General features: G+C 43.1%; 1 protein-coding gene and 1 pseudogene across 1 annotated transcript; one reads left to right on the top strand and one right to left on the bottom strand.

The window, feature by feature from the left end:
• Positions 1-237: 237 nt before the first annotated feature.
• Positions 238-4,555, bottom strand: LOC4346656 (glucose-1-phosphate adenylyltransferase small subunit 1, chloroplastic/amyloplastic-like). Its single transcript, XM_015756738.2, has 10 exons — positions 4,303-4,555; positions 3,384-3,680; positions 2,631-2,900; positions 2,361-2,540; positions 2,078-2,181; positions 1,866-1,977; positions 1,588-1,686; positions 1,395-1,514; positions 756-899; positions 238-547 (listed from the first exon to the last, which is right to left on the bottom strand). The coding sequence occupies exons 1-9, from the start codon at positions 4,504-4,506 to the stop codon at positions 783-785; spliced, it is 1,503 nt and encodes a 500-aa protein (XP_015612224.1). The 5' UTR covers positions 4,507-4,555; the 3' UTR covers positions 238-547; positions 756-782.
• Positions 4,556-17,495: 12,940 nt separating this feature from the next.
• Positions 17,496-18,504, top strand: LOC112936375 (ethylene-responsive transcription factor 3-like; annotated as a pseudogene).
• Positions 18,505-21,351: the final 2,847 nt, after the last annotated feature.

Here is a 21,351-nt window from a genome sequence, read left to right on the forward strand (position 1 = left end):
TGGTCAACAGCATCATGCACCAAGATACCAAAATCTGAGACTGCAGGCCACACTTAAACCTCTAAATCACACCATCATATTCAGGCGATCCCTTAGATCTAGGTTGCTTATGTAGCATTTTGGTTTGATATATGTGAATATCAAGGACAAAATCCATGACACAAATTAGCTCCTCTTTCATCAGCAATGCATGGAACATTCAAGCATTAAAAAGAAATGGCATCTAAGCAGAAGAGGTAGAAATAAACACAGGATATTTAAATCTGATCATGCAAAAGGACAAAGATTATACACATCAAAATACCCACATTTCAGACACGGTTTTCGGACTTACAACACCTCTAAGCTCTAGAGCGGTTGCTCATACTAGTAACAGTAAAATGGTGCCTTTAAGTGGCACCTGTTTTTATTTTTTATTTTTTTTATGATATCCTTGCAAGTTGATGCAGAGCTTGGTGAACTGGCAGCATGGAATAAACCACAGCGTTAAAAGTTGATTGCTTGATGTGCACTGGAGATCAGATCACCATATGCTGCAAGGCCCAACCTGCATTACAGAACAAAAGAATCACTTATTTAAGCATAAATATGAGGCTTACCAGCTACTAAGCAAATTCTAGCATTAAGCAAGGCAGTCGATCCAATTTTGGTAGAAATTGTTTGTAAGAGGGAAAATAAAAGACGCTTCCCATTTCATGGTGAATTGGTGATGTCCAAACGCTCTAAATAGAATAAATATGAGAATTTGAGAGAACCTTATGTACAGTGGTGATTGGTTGCCTTTATATGACTGTTCCGCTAGGGATTAAGGCGTCCTTGATCACAGTGACAATGCCACTTTTGATGAAGTATCCATCAGTCTCCCTTGAAGCTTCTTGGATATTGTCGACATTGATTATCTGTACAAGCAACAGATCATATAAGATTGATCATTAATTAATGCAATAAACATTGCACATCATTTTGTTCAGTTCAGTATCAACTGGTCATCTCTGGAAAAGTGAGAGAAACAATATGTAAATCGATCCATATGGGTTGCCTGGATTTTTTCAGTTTGTGCTTAGTAAGTAAATAATTAAAGATCCATACTCAACAAGGCAAAAACCCATGGCAAGAAAAGACATATAGCATTTGAAAAGAAAGATAATTTAGGGGGAAAAAGTATGATGACATAGTAGTATTTTTTAATGATAAAGGGCTTTCAAACCAGTGATGCAAGATGCACATTTGCAAAAGGCCACCTTTAACAAAAAGCATGAGAAAGTACCAAGTTTGTATTCAAACAAATATGCTTGTCCCTCTCTTTTCTTTCAAGTAATGAATAGTTGATCAGTTAATACAGAAGGCACACTTCATCAGATTGACAACCAAAAGTATAAATATATATGAAATACCTTAACATTTTCTCCAATACGAGCATTCTTGTCAATTATTGCTTTTCTGATGTGTGCATTCTTTCCAATACCAATGGGAATGCCACCAGTCTCAGAAAGGGCTTTCTTGTCCGTCTCCGTCTGAACAAAAAGCACAATTAAGTTCCCACAACACCAATACACCATAATATAGTATAGTTTTGTTTTATTTTACCTCATAATAGTCTGCACCCATTAGCAGAGAGTCCTCTATCACTGCGCCTTCAGATATACAGGACCGGAGTCCAACCACAGAATGGTTGATTGTGCAATGCTAGCCAAAATAAAGGGGGAAAGGCATGTCAACAAATTTAGGGTCTCTGTTTTGAAGCAATGAAAAAGAAATGTTCGACTAACAAGTAATAACTCAAGGTCCTAATATGTTATGATCTAATACTATCCACAGATCATAGAAGGAAGCGCTATGATAATTCATCTGAAAAGGATACTTACTCTAATAACACAACCTTCACCAATAACACTGTCTGTCACATCAGCATCAAGAACTTTTGATGGAGGCAAGTATCGAGGTTGCGTATAAATTGCGGCAGAACGGTCATAGAAGCTGCACACAATAATGTTTGCTCAAAAATAGGAAGAAAATTCAGCAGAAATGCACCCTTTTAAAAGTAACTTGTTTTCACCATGCAAAATGTAAACCTTACCTAAAATCTGGCACAGGTTTCTTGGTTATCCCCAAGTTGGCATTGTAGAATGCCTCTATAGTACCAATATCTTCCCAGTAACCATCATATAAGTAAGCTTGCACCTATCAAATACATTAGCAGCATAAGCAAACATGCAAAGTAAAAATTAAGTAAAGAAGTAACATTTCACAATAAATGATGTAACTGCAGTTTACATACCAAACTTCACAAAACCTACAGCATGAACTGAGAGAAGGATAAAAATTCCCTACATGCTACAAGTTTCAAGAGCATAGCGTACCCTCATTCCAATTTCTGTTGCTCCAGGAATAACCTCGCTTCCAAAGTCATTTGCAGCAGGGAAATTTTGACGGAGAAGCTTAAGCATCACATCTTTGCTAAAAACATAGATTCCCATACTAGCAATGTAAGGCAATTCCTTTGCCCTCTCAGTATCAAGGCCAAGTATGGTAGTGTCAACCTGCAAGATCAAAACATGCAGACAATCACTGAAATGTATGCTTCAACAGATCAGGTTGCATATGGTCTCAACGGATGACTCATCAATTACCATCATTGATTTCAACTTCTCTCCTTTTGGCTTTTCTGCAAATTCAATGATCCTCCCTTCATCATCAATCTTCATAAGGCCAAATGCTGTAGCACGTTCTTCATCCATGGGCAGCGCAGCAACGGTTATATCAGCATTTGTTTCTCTGTGGGCCTGAATGAACTTTTGGTAGTCCATACGGTACAGGTGATCTCCAGCCAAAATGAGAAACTCCATAACATTGTGTTCCTCAAATAGCCATAAGTATTGTCGCACAGCATCTGCAGTACCCTGAGACAGAAAGAAACAAAATAAATTAGGCAGCGTCCTTAAGGTATTGTCATACAGAAACCATATAACATGAAAGTTGGTAACCTAAGAGCTCATCTATCAATGTTAACTCTAGTTTGCAATTCCAAAGAAATCATTGGAACATCTAAACTAGTGAACAGTTTCACTTAACTATAAATGTGAGAAAATATGGAAGAGTGAATCAACAGGAGTACATTAACCCTAATATTTCTTTTGTTCCGTAAAACAGGGTGTATGTTCATATTAATTATGTATCCCCTTCTTTTCTTTGTACCCTATAAAGTATAAACTTTAACTGGCATTCATGCATCTTTGCAGCTAAACGAGACCATTCAATAATACACAGAAGCAGAAACATCCAGTACCTGCATAGTACAAAAATTACCACTTACCGAGTCAATTCAAACTAATACAGTACTACTATAAAAAATTTGGCAAGTTAATACAGATTAACCAAGATACCTGAAACCAGTTAGGATTCTCTGGGCTCTGCTGCGCAGCAAGAACTTCAACAAACCCCTCGTTCTTGTAACCACCAATGTTGTTTCCATAGGCCCTCGAGAGGTGACGATTGAGCGACGCGGAGTTGAACTGTGTCAGGACATAGATCTTCGACACATTGCTGTTCAGACAGTTGCTGACCGGGATATCTATGAGCCTGTAATTAGCACCCAACGGCACCGCCGGCTTCGCCCTCTTCTTTGTCAGCGGATACAGCCTTGTCCCAGCACCACCTCCAAGGATGATCCCAAGAACACTCTGCAGGATTAAAAATTGGATGTAAAAATAATAATACAAATCATCATCAGACTATATATAGATAACAGATGAAATGCTCTTGAGTTCCAAGTTCTGTACTTCTAGTTCTACCACAGAATCTAATAAATTATAAACTCAAAAGTACTACAACAGATCTGGAGCCAATTATTAAATTCAAGCCATGGACCACGATAGATCCTCCACTAATTAATTATTATGGGGTTCTCACTAACAATCACCTTTCCACCGTTAAAGATATGTCAATATTTCATCCAACAACTAAACTAGAGATACTGTCACCATCATCTTTCCACCGTTTCTTGAATCACAGAGAGTACTGAACGCAACAGCTGATAGAATCACCGAGAAATCGACACCAAAACACTCTAAAAAAACAAACACTTCGCACTCGCAGGAATCCCCACAAGAAACATATCAAACACATTTCGCTCATCCAAATGTGTCGAGTAAAATAACCGCAACACATCGAATCCCAAGAACGACCCTTCGATTTTCCCAACCCAAAAGGATCCGAACTTTTCTCCCTCGTGAACGCAAAGAAAAAAGCGAGCGCTGGAAGAGTAGAATTTTTTTGGGCACCGGCGGCGAGATCGCGGCGTACCGTGCTGGCGTCCGGATCGAGGCACGTCTGCGAGCTCCGGGAGTCCGACACGGCACGCGGCGTGAACACGAACGGCCTCCTCGCCGCCGCCCCACGCCGCCGCCTCGCCGCCGCAAGATCGCGGCCGGGATAGAATGCGGCCGCCGCCCTCGCCGGCGCCGGGATCGGGGCCCAGGACGCCGCGCCCATCGCCATCATCGCCATGGGAGAGCAACGGCCGAGAGAGGTGGCCGGAGTACTGACACACTACAGTGGAGTGTCAGAGGCTTCAGCGGCCGTGAAAAGTTCCCTCTTTTTTTCTCTTTTTTTTTCTTTTTCTTTGGTTGTCCCAGTGATGATGTGTGCAGGTGCAGAGGACGATTTTTGTCTGAATTTATAGAGCACTTTCTGGGCTTCCACAGAGATGGTACTATGTGTGTGTCGAATGACCATAATGCCCTTAAGAATTTTCTTGGAAAACTTTGGGTGTGTTTAGAGGTGCTTTTCGCAGCTGCAACTTCTCTTAGAATCTTCGGTTGCTAAAAACCCTTTTAAACAATCTAGATCTTGAGATGTTGTAATTTTAGAATCTAGACCAGCTGTTTATTAGAATATTAAGCGAGTGATTATGGATCAAGGATCAATCATGTAGGGGTATTTCGGGGTTTATTAGGTTGGAGGGCTGAGAATAGACAGGTGTAATGTCACATTGATATCACGTGAAGCACTAGATGTTGAAACAGAGTGAGTTGTTTATCAAGTGATTAAGCTGTTAATTAGCTAGATGGATGTATGGATGACAGGTGTCTATGCAGTGAGAGATGGTGTGCTCTCCTCACCGTTGGTTTGGCTATTTGTTACTAGTAAACTTTGTTTGTTACCAGCACAAGTAGGAAAAGAATTTTGTGTTTAGTGAATTGCATCAAGGGAGATGGAAACGTGCTTGAGTGGACCACACAATGTCATCAGAATTGGATCTATATATAGACAATGACAAATGATTGATATGCAAATTTCACGTTTCGGCCGGTCGCCCTGAACGAGAAATAAAAGTAAGGAAAAGTAGAAATGATCTTGCACGGCTAGCGAATTTTTGTGCTGTGAGTTAGGTGCAATTTGTTTTTGTTATTAGCTAATGTGTGACAGATGACATGATTTGCAATGATTGAACATAATCAAACATGTTTGTTGGATTCCATAGTTGTGAAATAGACTCGTCGGTAACTAACCAAAAGTTTAAAATTTAAGTATATAACTTTAGTCGACATCCTTTACCATTACCAACTCGTGTTATGAATGATAATTAACTATAACTATTGTCACATGCTTTCTCGGAAAACCCATTCTTAGATAGAGCCTTTCCAAGATATAACATCCATATAAATTTTATGTTCTTTGTAGCTTATTTTACAAAATCAACCAAATAAGATAAGTGACATAGCCATATGTAATCTTTAAACGTGTTGCATGTATCGATTATCTTATTATCACCATCATGCTGACATGTCTATAGATCACTTAAAGTTACAAGAATATAATAGTCCTGAGTACACTGTTGACACTAGCACCAAAACCGCAATACGGTGGATTTTCGCTATGCTATGGATACACTCGACTATGATAACTATATTATTTTATTACATAGGAGTATATATTCCTCCTTGTTTTTTAGGTGTTAGAACTTAATGTGCCATGAATTAATGCATAAAAATGATTATATCTATATTATTATTATATATTGAAAGTTACTAATTTCACTAAGTATAGATATTGCAACTATTTAGGTATCCTTAAAATTATTACGCCTCTTAGAGCAAGTACCATATTGAAACAAAGAGCTTAAGGAGAGATATCTTGAGCGGGCGACTATACTAATCCCGGTTGTACGCAACCTCCAGGAAACGGATCGTCTACTGTACAGTTAATACTGCACAGGTGCTGTAGCGATCAAATCAAGCTATCAGATTACATTGGATGGCTCTGATTCTGCTCAATCTGCCCACCACTTACTTGACAGTTACATGGCTAAGGCCATGAAAGCTTCGGACTCTGTTTATACATATGTCATGTGTTGTTCATCAAACGATATGCCTGCCATTTCACATCTTCTACAAATATCATAAGCAGAGCATCGCCTCACTGTGAAGCCTACACTTATTCCAAAGTGTAACACTAAAAATGTTGCATCGTTCATTTACACCTTCTACAAAATAGTGCTATGATGAAAAGGTTTCAGGAAGATTAAACACAATGCTCTAATGGAAACATGTACAAAGGTAACTTCATGTGTGCAAATAGTTCAGTACTAAACACTGACAGAAACTGACAGAAGAATGCATAGCATAAATTTTCTGTGGCATTGCAAAAAAAAAAAAAGAATGGATGTTCTCAAAAGTAAATGTTCAATGGCCTGATTTGTTAATCTCAATTTGATACCTAGGCATCTAGCTATCTCCCATCCAAATTTGCATTGAACCCAAAATTCCAGGTAGTATCAAATATGTTATGCTCCATGCCATCACCCTATGTTTCATCATACAAAAGAGCGGCTCCAAAAATGACTCTCTCTAAAATGGTTGAATCCAACAAAGACACCAAAGGACCTGTATTCTTTGTTTGTCCCAAATGTTGTGTCAAAAGTAACAACATCTCCAAACTGAGCATAGTCGATTATCATCTTAGCATCAGCCCAAAAAATATTTGTTATTTGTTCTTCACAATCCAACTGAAGGGCATAATGAAATGAAGTGTTCTCTGCAACTTTGTCCTGAAAGTACTTCAACATACTTCCGGCTTCGCCATACATCAACTCCCTTTGACGCTTGGTTTGTAAATGGTTCTTGAGACCACGACGTGTATAACCAAGGTTTACTGAACCACCAACTTGCCGACTAGCAAGCTCATGTGCAGCTTTTGGTCCAATGCCCGAATCATCCATTGTTTCAATTTCAAATGCTTGCAATGACGATATCTTTCTTTGTGATGGCATCAAATGGCATGTTGAAGGCAATTAAAGTTCATGGTTATGTTCAAGAACTAAATCATATACTGAATAATCGCCCACTTCTCTATCTACTGTGATTCCGATCCGAGCTTTGCAACCTGTTCTTGTTTCAGCACGAGGACGCTTGGTGTTGTGATCTCTTTTGTCTATTGCCCGGTATCCCTCATTGGAACAAACATATCTTGCAGAAGTAATTACTCCATCAACTTTACTCTTATTTTCATAATTTATCCTAACATCAAAACCAGTATGACCTCCATAATAAGTCCAAAATTCCCATGCCTCTTTTGTAGATTTAAATTTCACGCCAAATTGAGGAATCCAACTAGGAATCATATTTGTGCTGTAAAAAGAAACAGGGATCAACTCTTTTTTTTTACAACAAAGAAATACAGTGTTAAATATGGATTGCTATGTGGTCATTATTAAGATCCTATTCAGTAATGAGATCAACAACATAGTCAGAGAAAAGAAAAATGTAGATGATAAAACTATGTTGACCCCTGAATGAAATTGATCTTACCTATTTGAATTATGATGGTTGGAGTTTGAGTCGTTCGCCATAAGGCCTCAGATTTGTATGTATACTCTGTTTAGCACTACACGAGTGTAGAGTGTATCCACTCCAATCATAAGAATCCCACAACAATGCTTTTGGTTTTTTTTGTGAGGACATGATCACAAAAAGGGTACAAGACATGGCATACATACCTGTTCGTTGGAGACTGATGGCTTACTTTATTTGATCATCAAAGTTTCTGGACAGAACAAGGCAAAGTGAAACCTCTGTATCTCCTTTTGGCACCAAGTCCCAAGGAGGAAGAAAGCAAAAGGAGAACCTGTATTATTTTGGCGCCAAGTACTCTGGAGGATTCGTGATTTTCCCTCCATCAAGGTTATCTTGACTTTTCCTCCTTAAAATCAGTTTGTTAGTTTCCAAATTATCAAAAATATTTTCGGTGTTTAAGGACAGAATCAGAGCCGCTTAATCTAATCGGATGGCTTGATTTGATCGCTACAGCACCTGTGCAGTATTAGCTCTACAATAGAGGATTTGTTTCCCAACCTCCAAGACTAGATGAAGTTGTTGCAATTGTGCTAGACTCTTGCTTGCGCACAACGATTAGGGTTCTAGATGTTCAAGATGAATGGTGAGAGTCTTGGAATAAATGGGGTAGGCCCAATTTAATTCAATTAAAATCTCAAGAGCCCACAAGTAATGTTAGAGACAATAATACTGCCTTGAAAATTTAGGTGGAAGAACCTCAACTTAAATAGGGTGATATTGGAGATTCCCTATTGACCGGTTGAGGTGATGGTTGGACTTCCACACACGCGCGCGTGCCAAGTTGGCCTCGGCTGTGGGCGTGGCGAGGCGAGACGGCCGGCCGAGCCGAGCCTGCTTGTTGCTCTTTCATTTTGTAACAGACGAGAATAAAGTCACTATTAACAAATCAAATTCATTGTGTTGTAACCTCCAAAGCAAATGAGAGATTTATTTGTTGTAACCTCCACAACAAATGAGAGATTCATTGTGTTGTAACATCCACAACAAATGAGAGATTTATTTGTTGTAACCTCCACAACAAATGAGAGATTCATTGTGTGGTAATCTTCGCAACAAATGAGATTTATTTTGTGGTAATCTTCACAACAAATGAGATTTATTTGTGTGGTAATGGAGATCTCTCTCTATATATAATGCAAGGCAGAGGCTCTCAAAGATCGAGTCTTCCTCCTGCTGCTGTTCCTAGGCGATACTCTCCTTATGTTCCTGCGTTGTCTCTCCATTTCCCCGGTTCTGTTCATCCCGCACGCACGGGTGATCGGAACAAGCAGGTGCCTCCGGAACTCCGTCTGCTTGAGAACCTGCACGGGTAGGTGGGCGATCAAGTTTTTAGGGAGCGCTATGCGTGACTGCTTTTGTTCGTCTTCCTCTGCATCGTCTTCGCCAATATGTCGAATATCAGCGACAACAATAACACTGGAGACAAGGAGAAGGAGGCACCCATCAACACCAACGGAGGCAATACTACCTCAAACTCCAGCGGAGGGCCATTCTCGGGGTATAATAATTTACTATTACCGTTCGTTCTTAATTTTCTACTACTGTCAGTCGCAATGTTATTGGGCGTTGCCTTATCTATGTTGGTGCTTATTTTATATTAAGTACGCTCATGTTGTACACATCTAGCACTGTCACTAGATCTACTCAAATTATAAATGTCATGTTTATTGTCTTAATATTTTGGATTAAAATATACCGAATTATGAACAAATTTCCAACAGAGAGGACAACAAGCTGTCTGTGCATGCAAATTTTGGCCTGCCCAAGGAGCAAAAAGCTACAACTACATACCATAGCCCACTAGATGATATGACAAATTTTTCAGCCATCAATGTGTCACACCCCAATCTGGTACCGCCGTACAACGGCACCTGACAGGAGCATGTCATAGGGAAAACGGCGCAAACCGCTTCCTACGAAACCGCGATCTCAGTACCAGTCCCAGGACACAGCGCTGGTACCCACGGTGACAAATATGAATCATTGCAATCCTTAAAATAAATAGAGGACTTATTTACCTTAACTTAGGTTGCAACTCAGAACAGCCTGAGAATGCAACCGACGACGCGGACGAGGAAACACCAACAACAGCAGCAGCAGCGGAACCAATGGTCTAACACCCAACACCACAGGCGACGGCTGGGGACCAGGACGATACCCTAATCTTCACTTCACTTCATCTTCACTTCAAGACAGAGGAACTATATATATATTTATATAGAGCAAGGGTGAGTACTTTCGTACTCAGCAAGTCATGGGAATTTAGGTGTTTAATGCAAGCTTGGAAGAGAGGCAAGGTTGTTTTGCAAATCCTTTGTTTGAAATCATTTTTGAAGTCACTAAGTGATTTATTTCTTTTTGAGTTTGGATCGAAAAGAGACTTGCGTCTCGATTTGACTTAAGAGATACTTATCAACAATTCAAATGGTAATGTACCGACCTCCCGGGTCAGATCATTACTTATCGGCTCCCAAAGCCATTTCACTTGATTAATCGGCTCCCAGAGCCTTTTTCATTTTCTCGGACTCCCAGAGTCCAGCTGCCCAGCAGCACAACAATCCGCTTCTACTCAGGAAGCCTAGTCTATGATGCCCGCAGACATCCCGAATCACACAGATTCGTTTCCAACCACTCAGGTCATCCATCTGCCACATAGGCTAATTCTGGTAACGATTCCCACACCACAAAAACTTTTCACAAAGCACAGGTAATCAAATCTACGCAACGGGAACCACCTCACATCTGCCCATGACCGTAGGCATGGCTGTTCGAACAGTTAGTTAACCTCTGCAGAGGGGTACACTTTACCCACAAGACACGAACTTACCCCAGACACTAGCCGGTGTCAGAAGTTCGCGACAAAGCCTTTCCCAAGCCGACCCAGGGTTACCTCATGCCACATAGAAGGATCAAATCCTCACATAAATATAGGACATTTTAGGCATTCACAAATCAACTCCAACCACCTTGATCGGTAAGTGAGCAAGCTTCTCGTCCTTGCCTTACCAGGAACCCAGTTTGTCCGACCCCGCCCTGGCGTTCCCAACTATTGGCATGCGAGGTTTCCCTGAACCGACTAGTTACTTAGCCAGGGTGTCCCATTCCACCTTGTGGTTGCACTTTGATTATGTTCGATGAGTTTCCCACAGGAATCGGTCCTTATATGCGAATACAGGACAGTGCCACATAGGCACAACCCCCGCATCACGAGTTTTCACAATTCATTTTATTTTCAAACACACCGACACCACATGTCGGGTTTTCAAGGCTTCTCAAACCCATTTCCCAAATTTTTGACAAACAACGGTGTATGTGGGATAATTGGTATACGCGCTCAGAGAGCACGGATACCAAAGTACCACAATGGTGGAGCGACAAGGGATCAAGGTATGTCAGCCTACAGGAAGTAGTGCGACTACTTGGTAGGTCCGTCGGTTTAGCATGCAAACCGAGGCCAAGCAAGTTAAGTGTGTGATTCTAATAATGCAAGTTGCAAACAAAATAATAATTATTTTTCAATTATAGGAGCAATTGATCAAAGGGTGACTTGCCTTGCTGAAGGTCTTCACTGATCTTCACGAATCTTCGAGAAATCCACGATCGACGAAAATCCGGTAACCGTAACTATACGCAAACAATCAAAAACCTAGACAAAAGACCAAGAAAAAGACCCTATTTAGACTAAATAATAGTGCCATTAAATAGATCTCAATTTTACGGAATTATGGGAAGTGGAACGGAGTCAATCGAATGAACGGTTGAGAAGATATGAATTTCGGAAGCTTAATTGGAATTTCTGGAATAGGAGAAATGGTTTATGGAATTTTTGGAATAAATAAATGATCTATTGAATTTATGGAAAAGAGTATTCCCAAGAATATTCTTTAATTACTCATTGATATGTGGGGCCAACAAGGGGGAAAGATGGACTTTTGTGTATGAGAATTGATTTGGTGGAGGGAGGAAATATAGACTTTTTAGGCCGAGCGTGAGGCACGGCCCAAAGGAGATTGGCCCATTAGGGCTTGGGTGGGGAGAGGGAGGCGGTCTGGTGGACCGGATCCACCGCGTGGGGGTCCTAGGACGGGGGCCACTTGGCGGCGACCTGGTTCACGGTGGGGGAGGAGTGCACGTGGGGTGCGGTGCTAGGGTTAGTAGGCTCGGCTCATGCCGCATGCGCCGGATGGACCGGGAAGAGGCGGGCCCACGCGTCGGCGGCTGGCGCACCGTGGACCGCGCGCACCGGGATGGGGGAGGGAGGCCGACGGGTTGACTCGGCCTAGCCGACGTGGTGCCTACGTGGCGGCTGCGTCGAATGGCGAGAGGAGGAAGACGAAGGCCGGCCGGATGGACGGCGGGCGGCGGCGCGCGTCGGCGGAGCGGCGCGAGGCACGGCGGAAGGAGGGGAGACCACCGGAGCGAAGATAGACGCGAGAGGAGGCGAGCCAACGGCTCGGATTTCGCCGGGAGAGGTCAAGGGCGGCGGATAGCGACGGCGGCGGCCGGCGGCGAGCAAAAGGGGAAATCGTGGCGGGGCGATGAGAGGTCGATTCAAGGTGGCGAGAGTATCTCCGGGGTGCAAGGAATTCATTTCCGGTGCCGGATGGGACGGAGGGGCCCCGAGGGAGGCCGGCGATGAGCGGCGGCTCCCCGGAACGGGCGGCAATAGCGGCGAGGCCATTCCGGGCGGCGGCGGGAATTGGGGCTTTGTCTACGCGCGTTCGGGAGGGCTACCAAGCTACCGTGCGAGCCAAAAGAGGGAGAGGGCGAGCGAGAAAGTAGAACGGAGAGAGGCACTACCGAGTCGAGATGGGCGCTGTGATGGGTGACCGACGGTGCGGGAGCGAGCTCTCCGGCCTTGGGCCGGGGAAGGGGAAGATGACGGCGCTCGGAGTCCTCTTCTCGCGTCCTTCGCACGCACCGGTCTCCCTGGTGCTTCGGCGACGGACGGCGAGGGCAACTGCAAGGCAGGGGCGACAATGGCGCGGCAGCGTGGAGAGTGAAGCGAGAGGGGTTGAGAGGAGGAGCTCGGCTGCGGTTTTATAGGCACGGGAAGTCGGTTTTGGGGGAGGAAACCGACTTAGGTGGTCAAGGGAGCTCGGCTGGCGCGGCGCTTGCGGTCAAGGAGCGGCAGGAGGTGGTCACGGGCGGCCGGGCTGAGAGGGAAAAAGCAAAAGGGGAGGGGAAAGGAGCCACCGATTTGGGCGAGCAGAGGGAGGAGGGAGAGCGCGTGAGAGAGGGGAGCCGAGGCTCTGCCTCCATGTCTTGGACGCATGCGCGCACAGGTGGAGCGAGTGGCAGGGCGGCATGGGCTGCTGCGCGGCGCAGGCGGCCAGGGCTGACGCGGCGGCGACCGGGCGGTCGGCCATGCACGAGCGAGCGCGCGCGCTATGCAAGGGCACAGCGAAATTCGAAAAGGCGGCGGCGGGAACCGGCGCCGGTGGGGGAGCTTCGACGGGAGAGAGAAACGGAGAGAGAGAGGACGAGCTAAGTGAAGAGAGCGAGCGCGGCGCTCTCTCTCGGCTCGGCTGTGTGCAACGCACGAGCGAGGGGAGGAGGAGAAGGAGCAGCCGAGAGGGGATGGGCCGAGGAGGAAAACGGTCCACAAACCAGAGGGAGGCAAAATAGACTTTTTCTGAAAGATTGATTTAGAGAGATTTGGATTTGGAGAATGAATTCAAAATGGGAATTTGGTTATTTTTGGAGTCAGGGCGAATATTTGGCAAGGATTCAAAGGTAGTTAGATAGATCAATAGATAGATAGACAGCTGGGTAGGTAGATCGATAGGTAGACAGATAAGTAGATGGATAGATGGATAGATAGGTTAGATAAGTGGATAGATCAATCGATGGACAGGGAGGATTTCAAGGACGGATTTGACATTCTCGGAATCGGGAGAAATATTGGCAAGGAGTTCAAGGACGGGATTGAATTCCGATGTTTGATTTCGGAAGTTGAAATCTTGAGGTGGATGATTTTTGATGGCGGTGACAGGGAACAAGGACGGATTTGAATTGAGATCCACGGCACGACTTAGACTCTCACACAGTGAACGGAATTTTCGCATATAGGATTTTTCTCAAACTAGTTTTTAACGTCTCACGAAAAGCGGAGCGTTATACAATGGATGGTAACATTGATCCTACTCTTAGTATGCCAATAACCCTATCATCGATCCCGGACATGTCAATGGTGATGGTTACGCAATAAGAGTTAAATTTAGCTAAGAGCCTACTTTATATAGTCCTATAGCATATTTATATAAATAAAGATAGTTTTATCGAAGGATTAGAAAAAAACAATAGGCATCATGTTGATTTAGATGTCGTTGGCCTATCTACACTTAATTAAAAATTTAGTTATGTGACAAAATAAACTCTACTTCATAAATATTTGAATGTTGCAAACTCTGGTGCCCGTTCAAAACTTCAAATTAGAACAAAAGATTTCTCATAACACCCTATAGTTTCTCACATCATAAAGGCAATGATTAGGGGGGTTCCTTTGAAACATAATATTATTGAAACATATAGATAGAAAAGAATGGAGGATAAAATGTCATGACCGTTGCATTTCCATGGAATTTCATAGCAAAATAATTTTTCATAATTGTAATTTGATTGACACATAAAAACGAGAGAATCACTTATATGCCACTTCAAATTGGCTCCTCCCTTCTATGCCACCGTTTCAAGTTTGTCCTCTCTTTTATACCATTGTTGTCACTCCACCGCTAGTTGACCGTTAACTTCATAGTAAAAAGATGCATTTGCCCTTGAGAATTGGTATACAACCAATGATAGGTATTTTTCATTTGATAGAGAAATTGGTTGATATATGTATAGCATTTTAGTACCAAGATAGCTACTAGATACAACATATGAAAATTGATTTTTTTATTATCAAGTACAATTTTAGTCATCACCATCACAAATGAATTTTCAATATAAGCATAAAACATGCAGCTTTCCAACAATATTTTTAATACAAAGCAAATTTTTCACTAGTTCTGACAAAATTTTGTTCACTCAAAAAGGATTTAAAATAAATTAGTTATGAATTTTTGAAGTTTACATATTATTTAGTTGAGAGGGCATATTGGTCATTTACGAAAAAAACTAACATCTAACTTACCGTCAACAAATGCTACCGTGCTGGGAGTGACATAAAAGGATGAAAAACTTGAACCAGTGGCATAAAAGTAAGAAGCCAATTTTGAGTAGCATATAAAGGAACTGGCCAATTTAGAGCGGTGTATAAGGGATTCTCTCCATAAAAATGCATGAACTCTAGCCACAATAAGAAGAAAACAAGAGGTAAAACCACATTTATTTTTCTTCAACATTCCTCTAGAGTATATAATTACATAGAAATTTTTAAGGATTTGGGTAGGGATCAACCCATTTGTTTCAAAAGGACTTTCATAGGATTTATTTCCCATACCTAAAATTCCTACATTTTATTTCTTTAAGGTCCTATTTGATACAACTCTAGATCTTGGATCCACGGTAAATTTGAATTTTATAGGTTAGATTATAGTAATATAAAATTTTAAATTACACATAAAATGGGTACAAAATAATTTATTCAAATATTATCAATGTGATGGTAGATGGTAGATCTAAATCCATAGATATATAAAAACAGAAATACCCAGCCCTAAAGAAAAATCTAAATCCGAGCTGTTGCAAAGAGGACAAGTCCTGTTTGAATCTAATGAAGATGAATATTAAGTTAGGACATGCAAAACGAGAAAACCATTAAAGTGTGATTAATTTATTTTTAATTATTATAAATTTGAAAAATGAGTTTGTTTGATATTTTTAAAGCAACTTCTATATAGAAAGTTTTCACACAAAATACACCGTTTAACAGTTTAAAAAGCGTACTAACGGGAATCGAGAAAAAAATTTTCTTAATTAGAAAAAACTATAAGAGGGGGAAGCAGTAGTTTCCTATTTGGGGGGGGTGGTTGAGCTGTAAGGGCGTTCACAGTGTACTGATGTGTCGTTCTGCCCCAACCGTCCACGTAGGAGATTCCTCCCCAGCTACGTGCGTGGCGTTGTCAAGTCAAGACTACGGGGTCAAAACAAGTCACTCATTCTTCGTCAGAAGTTGCAGGCACGGGTGGCGTGGCGCATTGAGAGATGCTGTGTCCTAATGTGCGCCCCCACATCTCATTCGAGGCGGCGCCGGTTGCCGATGAGGCTACCACCCCGAGCAGGTGCATTGCCCACAAAGTGGTGTCGCTCGCTAGATCCAGCGAACCCGAGGCTAGATCTGGCGAGCTTGTCGGGGCGGCGGCGGAGGAGGAAGAAGAGGTGGTGGATCTGATGACCTAACCTCGTTGTCGTCGCCGTTCCGTGCCACTGAGTACCACAGCAACGGCAGCTCGACGGAGAGGACCGCGCCGTCCCCCCCTCACGCGCCGGCGAGCTCCTGCCGCGCCCTCCCCTGCTTGGGCTGCCGGTCGGAGGAGGAAGAGGAGAGGTGGAGCCCCACCGGCGCTATCACAGCTTCGACCGTGCCGCCAGATTAACCCCGCTGAGCTCCCGCTGCACCATCCCCCCCTCGCGCCAGCGAGCTCCTGCCGCGCCGTCCCCCGCTTGGGCCACCGGTCGGAGGAGGAGGAGAGGTGGAGCCACCGTCGCTGCTTCGGCCATGCCGCCACCGCTCTGCTTGGCTTTGTCCCCAGAGACAATCCGACGCTACCACCTTGCTTCCTCTATGCTAGGGAAAACTGGAAAAGGCAAACATGCAAAGTGATGAAAAGTGAAGGAGAGGGGATGAAAAGTGAAGGAGAGATAGTGCTGAGACCCACCACAAGTGACCTGCACTGTAGAGCATGTAGCAAATATGGTTCTTAGTCTACGTGGTATGTGAGGACCAGCAAAAAAAAAAAACTATGGCGCACTACTATTGCCCTTACCATGAGCAACTCAAACTTGGATTAGGCCGTGTTCGAACATCCCATTTCCCAACTTCTACTTTTTCGTTTTCCACGGTTTCCTGAACCGCTAAACGGTGTGCTTTTTAACAATGTTATATATGAAAGATTTTTTTAAAAAAATATTAATCTATTTTTTTAAAAAAATCACTAGTATTTAATTAATCATGTACTAATGAACTACCTCATTTTTCGTGCAAGAGAGGTGGGTTAGGAACCCACAGGTTCCAACATAGCCTAGCTTCTGTTTCTACTATGCCATCTCTTTTTTTCAGTAAATGGTTAAAGTTGTGGGAGGCGTAGCTAGCTCTTATTGTGGACTTGCAGTTCAGTTTTGGAAGGTCCCTGATAGTGGTTTGGTAGAACATGAGGTCATGGTCAAGATGATTTGATGACTTTGCAAAGACATCGTAATGACGCATGCCAGGTATCAGCATGTCACCAAGAAACATATTAAGGCTACACCTCCAAACAACTTTAACTTAGTTAAAATATTTCAAAAAATGCATTAACATGTTTTTTAGGTACTAGTGTCCAGTGCTTGTAGTGTTTTGTACATGTATCTACATCATGGAGTTGTATATAGTTTGTGGCTTTTATTTTTGCCTAATACTTAAAGTCCCCACCTGTACTAATTAAGGTGGACTATGACAATTCTTGGTCCAACCATTTTCAGATATTTCTCATGTTTGGTTCTTGCTTTGAAAAAACAAAGGGTTAATATGATCCATGCCATTGTAAATATACAAATTTAAATAAATACCACTATAATTTATCTATTCGTAGCTGTGTCATTAAAATTTTACAAAATTAGAACCGTGCCACTATCATCATATTTTCCATCCACCTCCAGCTTCTTCCTCATCTGCAAATGGGACCCACTCATCAGATTCATCTTCTTTCTCCATCATCTTTTTTTTTTCTTTCCTCATCTCTCTCCACCACCGGCGGGAGGTGCACGCGGTTTCGCGGGGTGCAGAAGCGGCCATGGGGGCGGTACATGGCGGTGATCTGTGACCCGGTGAAGAAGGCGCGGGTGTGGCTGGAAACCTATGACTCCGCCGAGGAAGACACATAGGCCTACGACGCTGCGCGGGCCTACGATGTGGCAGCGCGGGCGCTCCGGGTCCCAAGGCCAAGACCAACTTCACTCTCTCCCTCCCTCACGCCCAGCCCCAGCTCCACCACCATCAGCACCACCACCACCACCTCACCTACCCACCCTACTCCGCTGCCATCGCTAGCTAGGCCAGCCACCACCAGCCTTAGCTCCACCATTGAGTCATTCGGCACCAGGCCGCGACCGGTGCTCCTTCCACGGCTTTCGCCATCGTAGATCCTTGATGGTGACTGCCACAATGATTGCGGGTTGTCGGCGTCGATGGTTGATGAGGACTGCACGGACGCCACCGCCTCACTGTCGTGTCAGCTCACGTTTCAGTTTGACCTCAACCTGCCGCCTATCGGCGTCGGCGTCGGCGACGTTGGTTGTGTCTACGACAACGACGAGCTAAGGCTAGAACATATCCCGTCGTTGGTGAAAGAGGAAAAGGAGAAAAATATTTGGTTCTTCCCTTCTCTTGTAGCCGACATGATCCCTCACCCCTCCTCTCTGTTGTTTTTGTTTACCTGATCTGGTGACGATTAATGTGCCCTGATCTACGTATCTGCCAACTTGTTGCTGGTGATAGATGATGATTGTTGCTTCTCGCAGCAGCTCCCTGTGGCTGTGGGGGGAGGAGGAGATGGCCGCTGTTTACACCCAAATTTAGCACCTATGGACGAAATAGAGGAAAATTATCAAAGTTTGAAAACTGACGGGTTTCCTTCACAGGGCCGGTCAGACCACAGGTGTGTGGGCGGTCTGACCGGCTAGTAGGGCCGGTCTGACCGCAAGTATGTGGGCGGTCAGACCGTCAAGGTCTGAGTCCGAGTTTGTTTTCATCGGGTCTCGGGTTTCTTTGCCCGGGAAGGTAGGTTTTGTGTTTCCTTTGGTTTCTATCCCGAGTTGGACGTGGAGAAGGGCCTGTAGAGGGCAAGACCAACCTCTATTTAAGGGACAAGGCCGGTTCATTGTAAAACCCCCAAATACAATTCACTTGAATCGTTCTTTTACTATGTTTTTTATTTTACCCTAGTTTTAATCCATCTTTGTCGGTTTGCGCCGTAAACCGTCCGCCGCCGCTGCGAGAGTGCGACACCTCTTTGTAGATTTGTCCTGAAAACCTTCCGTTTTGCCTATGAGACAGGTTAGTTATCCTCATATCGATCTAAATCGGCTTAGAGGCTGATTTTTGATCTCTAAATCGGCTCCGCTAACCGGTTTAGCTGTTTTTCTACAAAACCTATCTTGATTTGGCCATTTGGCTAGATCGAGGTGGTTGGCGACTCCATATCACCGCAAGGCGTTTAGGTGCTGCGATCGTAATTGTCGACTTGTCACAAAAAGTTATCAACACAATTTTTGGCGACTCCGCTGGGGAACGATCTAATCGGCCATACTAGGGCCGAATTTCGTTTAATCTAATAATTACTCTTTCGTCGAATCATCGAATTAGTTTCGGCTAAACAGCCGGAATTAACTTACACTGTAATTATTATTGTCGCCGACATTGGTTTTGTCTTCAAGCTTAATTGTTCTGTTCGGTCACGGCTAGACGTTAAACTGTGTTCACACAGGGAGCAGCGGCCGGATTAGCAACATTGTTTCCTTTTTGCTTCACACGGCAACAGAAAGATTTGATTGATCAAAGCTGGTACTGTGCACGTGCTAAAAAAAGATCAGGCTATCTAAGCCGATCTACTTCTGTTCACATAAAAACAACAAAAAAAAAAACAACAACAACAAAGCCGATTCCTACTGTATCGGTTATTTCTGTGAAGGTTCAATTTCTCCAATCTTTTGCTAAGTACAGTAGCATTACAAGGAAAACTAAGACTGTATATTAATATATTCTGTCAACGATTTTTGGCTATGAGCTATATGGCCGGATTTAATCAAGGAATTTCTTCATCAACTATAACGAGAGGGAACGGGTTCAATAATATTACTACACAATACATTAGAACCGATCAAGGCGTCGTGAAAGGAAACGTCCCGCTACCTCAAGTTGTAGCTTCACCAAAGGTAACCTCCGATTCACCCAACCCATACTTTGCTATTCAAAAGGTTAATAATCATTGTGTAGATGCATATGCTACTTTTAGTTTTGCTCCTATACAATATGCTTATAATGCTATGGGGGTCAATGGGTGATTATACAGCCGATTAAATAGGAATCGGCTATATGGAAAACCTAGCTAATGGTATGACCGGTCGTGACACCGGTCTAACCGCACCTTATGCCGGTCAGACCGTATCTACTATAGCCAGTCAAACCGTGCCCTATTTTGGCCAGATCGGGCCTCCTGTAGCCGGTCTGACCGCACCATTGACCACCGATCAGACCGGGCCATGGGTCGGTCAGACCGGGTGATTGGCCGGTCAGACCAGGCTATCTATAGCCGGTCAGACCGGTTCCCTGGGAATTTCTCCAGGTTTTCATACCACGACTAGCAGTATTGATTTTAATTATTATTCATCACCTGTTAATACTGTTACCCATGCTACTCCACATATCCCTAATGTCTACAATGATACTAATAGGGGATATCCTCCCGATACTAGGCAAGACCAATATAATCATATTGCGCCACAAACACAACCTATTAGGCCACCAAATCCACCACCAAATCAATATAGGCCTGATAATATGGAGGAAATAATTAGTGAGATTATTAGGGAGAAATTCGGGATTGAAATTAGGAATCATGCTAAGATTTACCAAAAGTCGTATCCTAATTATTATGATAATGTGCCATATCCTCGTGGTTATAGAGTTCCCGAATTTACCAAATTTAGTGCTGAGGATAGTTGGACCATATGGGAGCATGTAGGTCAATTTTTAGCGCAATGTGGTGAGGCTAATAGTGATACTTTTAAATTGCGCTTGTTTTCTTTATCTTTGTCCGGTACTGCTTTTACATGGTTTACTTCTTTACCGGCAAATTCTATTTATACTTGGGCTCAATTAGAACAAAAATTTCATGATCATTTTTGCACTGGTAACACTGAGCTTAGGTTGTCTGATTTAACATCGGTTAGGTAAAAATACAATGAATCTATCGCTGATTATATTGAAAGGTTCAGAGATATTAAAAGCCGATGTTTTAGTTTGAAAATAATTGACAAAGATTTGGCCAACATTGCATATGATGGATTGCTTGATTCTATTAAAAAGAGATTGAATGGCCAAATATTTCTTGATGTTGATCATGTGTTGCATGAAGCTTTGGCTCAGGAAAGCCGAGTGGATGACAATAGCTTACAAGCTAGTTTAGATGAAAGTGTAATATCATGTATAGCCGAACCAAGCGATGGTTCGGGTTGTGTTAATAATTTGTGCAATGATGTCGTGACAAGTATAGCCGAATCAAATGTTGGTCCGAATTGTCTTACTAGCTTGGATGATAATGCAACAACCATTATAGCCAAACCAAGTGTTGGCTCG

This window comes from Oryza sativa, chromosome 9 (genome assembly GCF_034140825.1).
Source record: "Oryza sativa Japonica Group chromosome 9, ASM3414082v1".
Lineage (NCBI taxonomy): Eukaryota > Viridiplantae > Streptophyta > Magnoliopsida > Poales > Poaceae > Oryza > Oryza sativa.

Bases quoted from the DNA above. Each gene is read 5' to 3' on its own strand.
- LOC4346656 (XM_015756738.2), bottom strand. From the start codon at position 4,506: ATGGCGATGATGGCGATGGGCGCGGCGTCCTGGGCCCCGATCCCGGCG. The intron at 2,901-3,383 runs GTATCTTGGTTA...TTTCTGTCTCAG, and splicing joins AGAATCCTAACTGGTTTCAG to GGTACTGCAGATGCTGTGCG. The intron at 2,541-2,630 runs GTAATTGATGAG...TTGATCTTGCAG, and splicing joins AGAAGTTGAAATCAATGATG to GTTGACACTACCATACTTGG.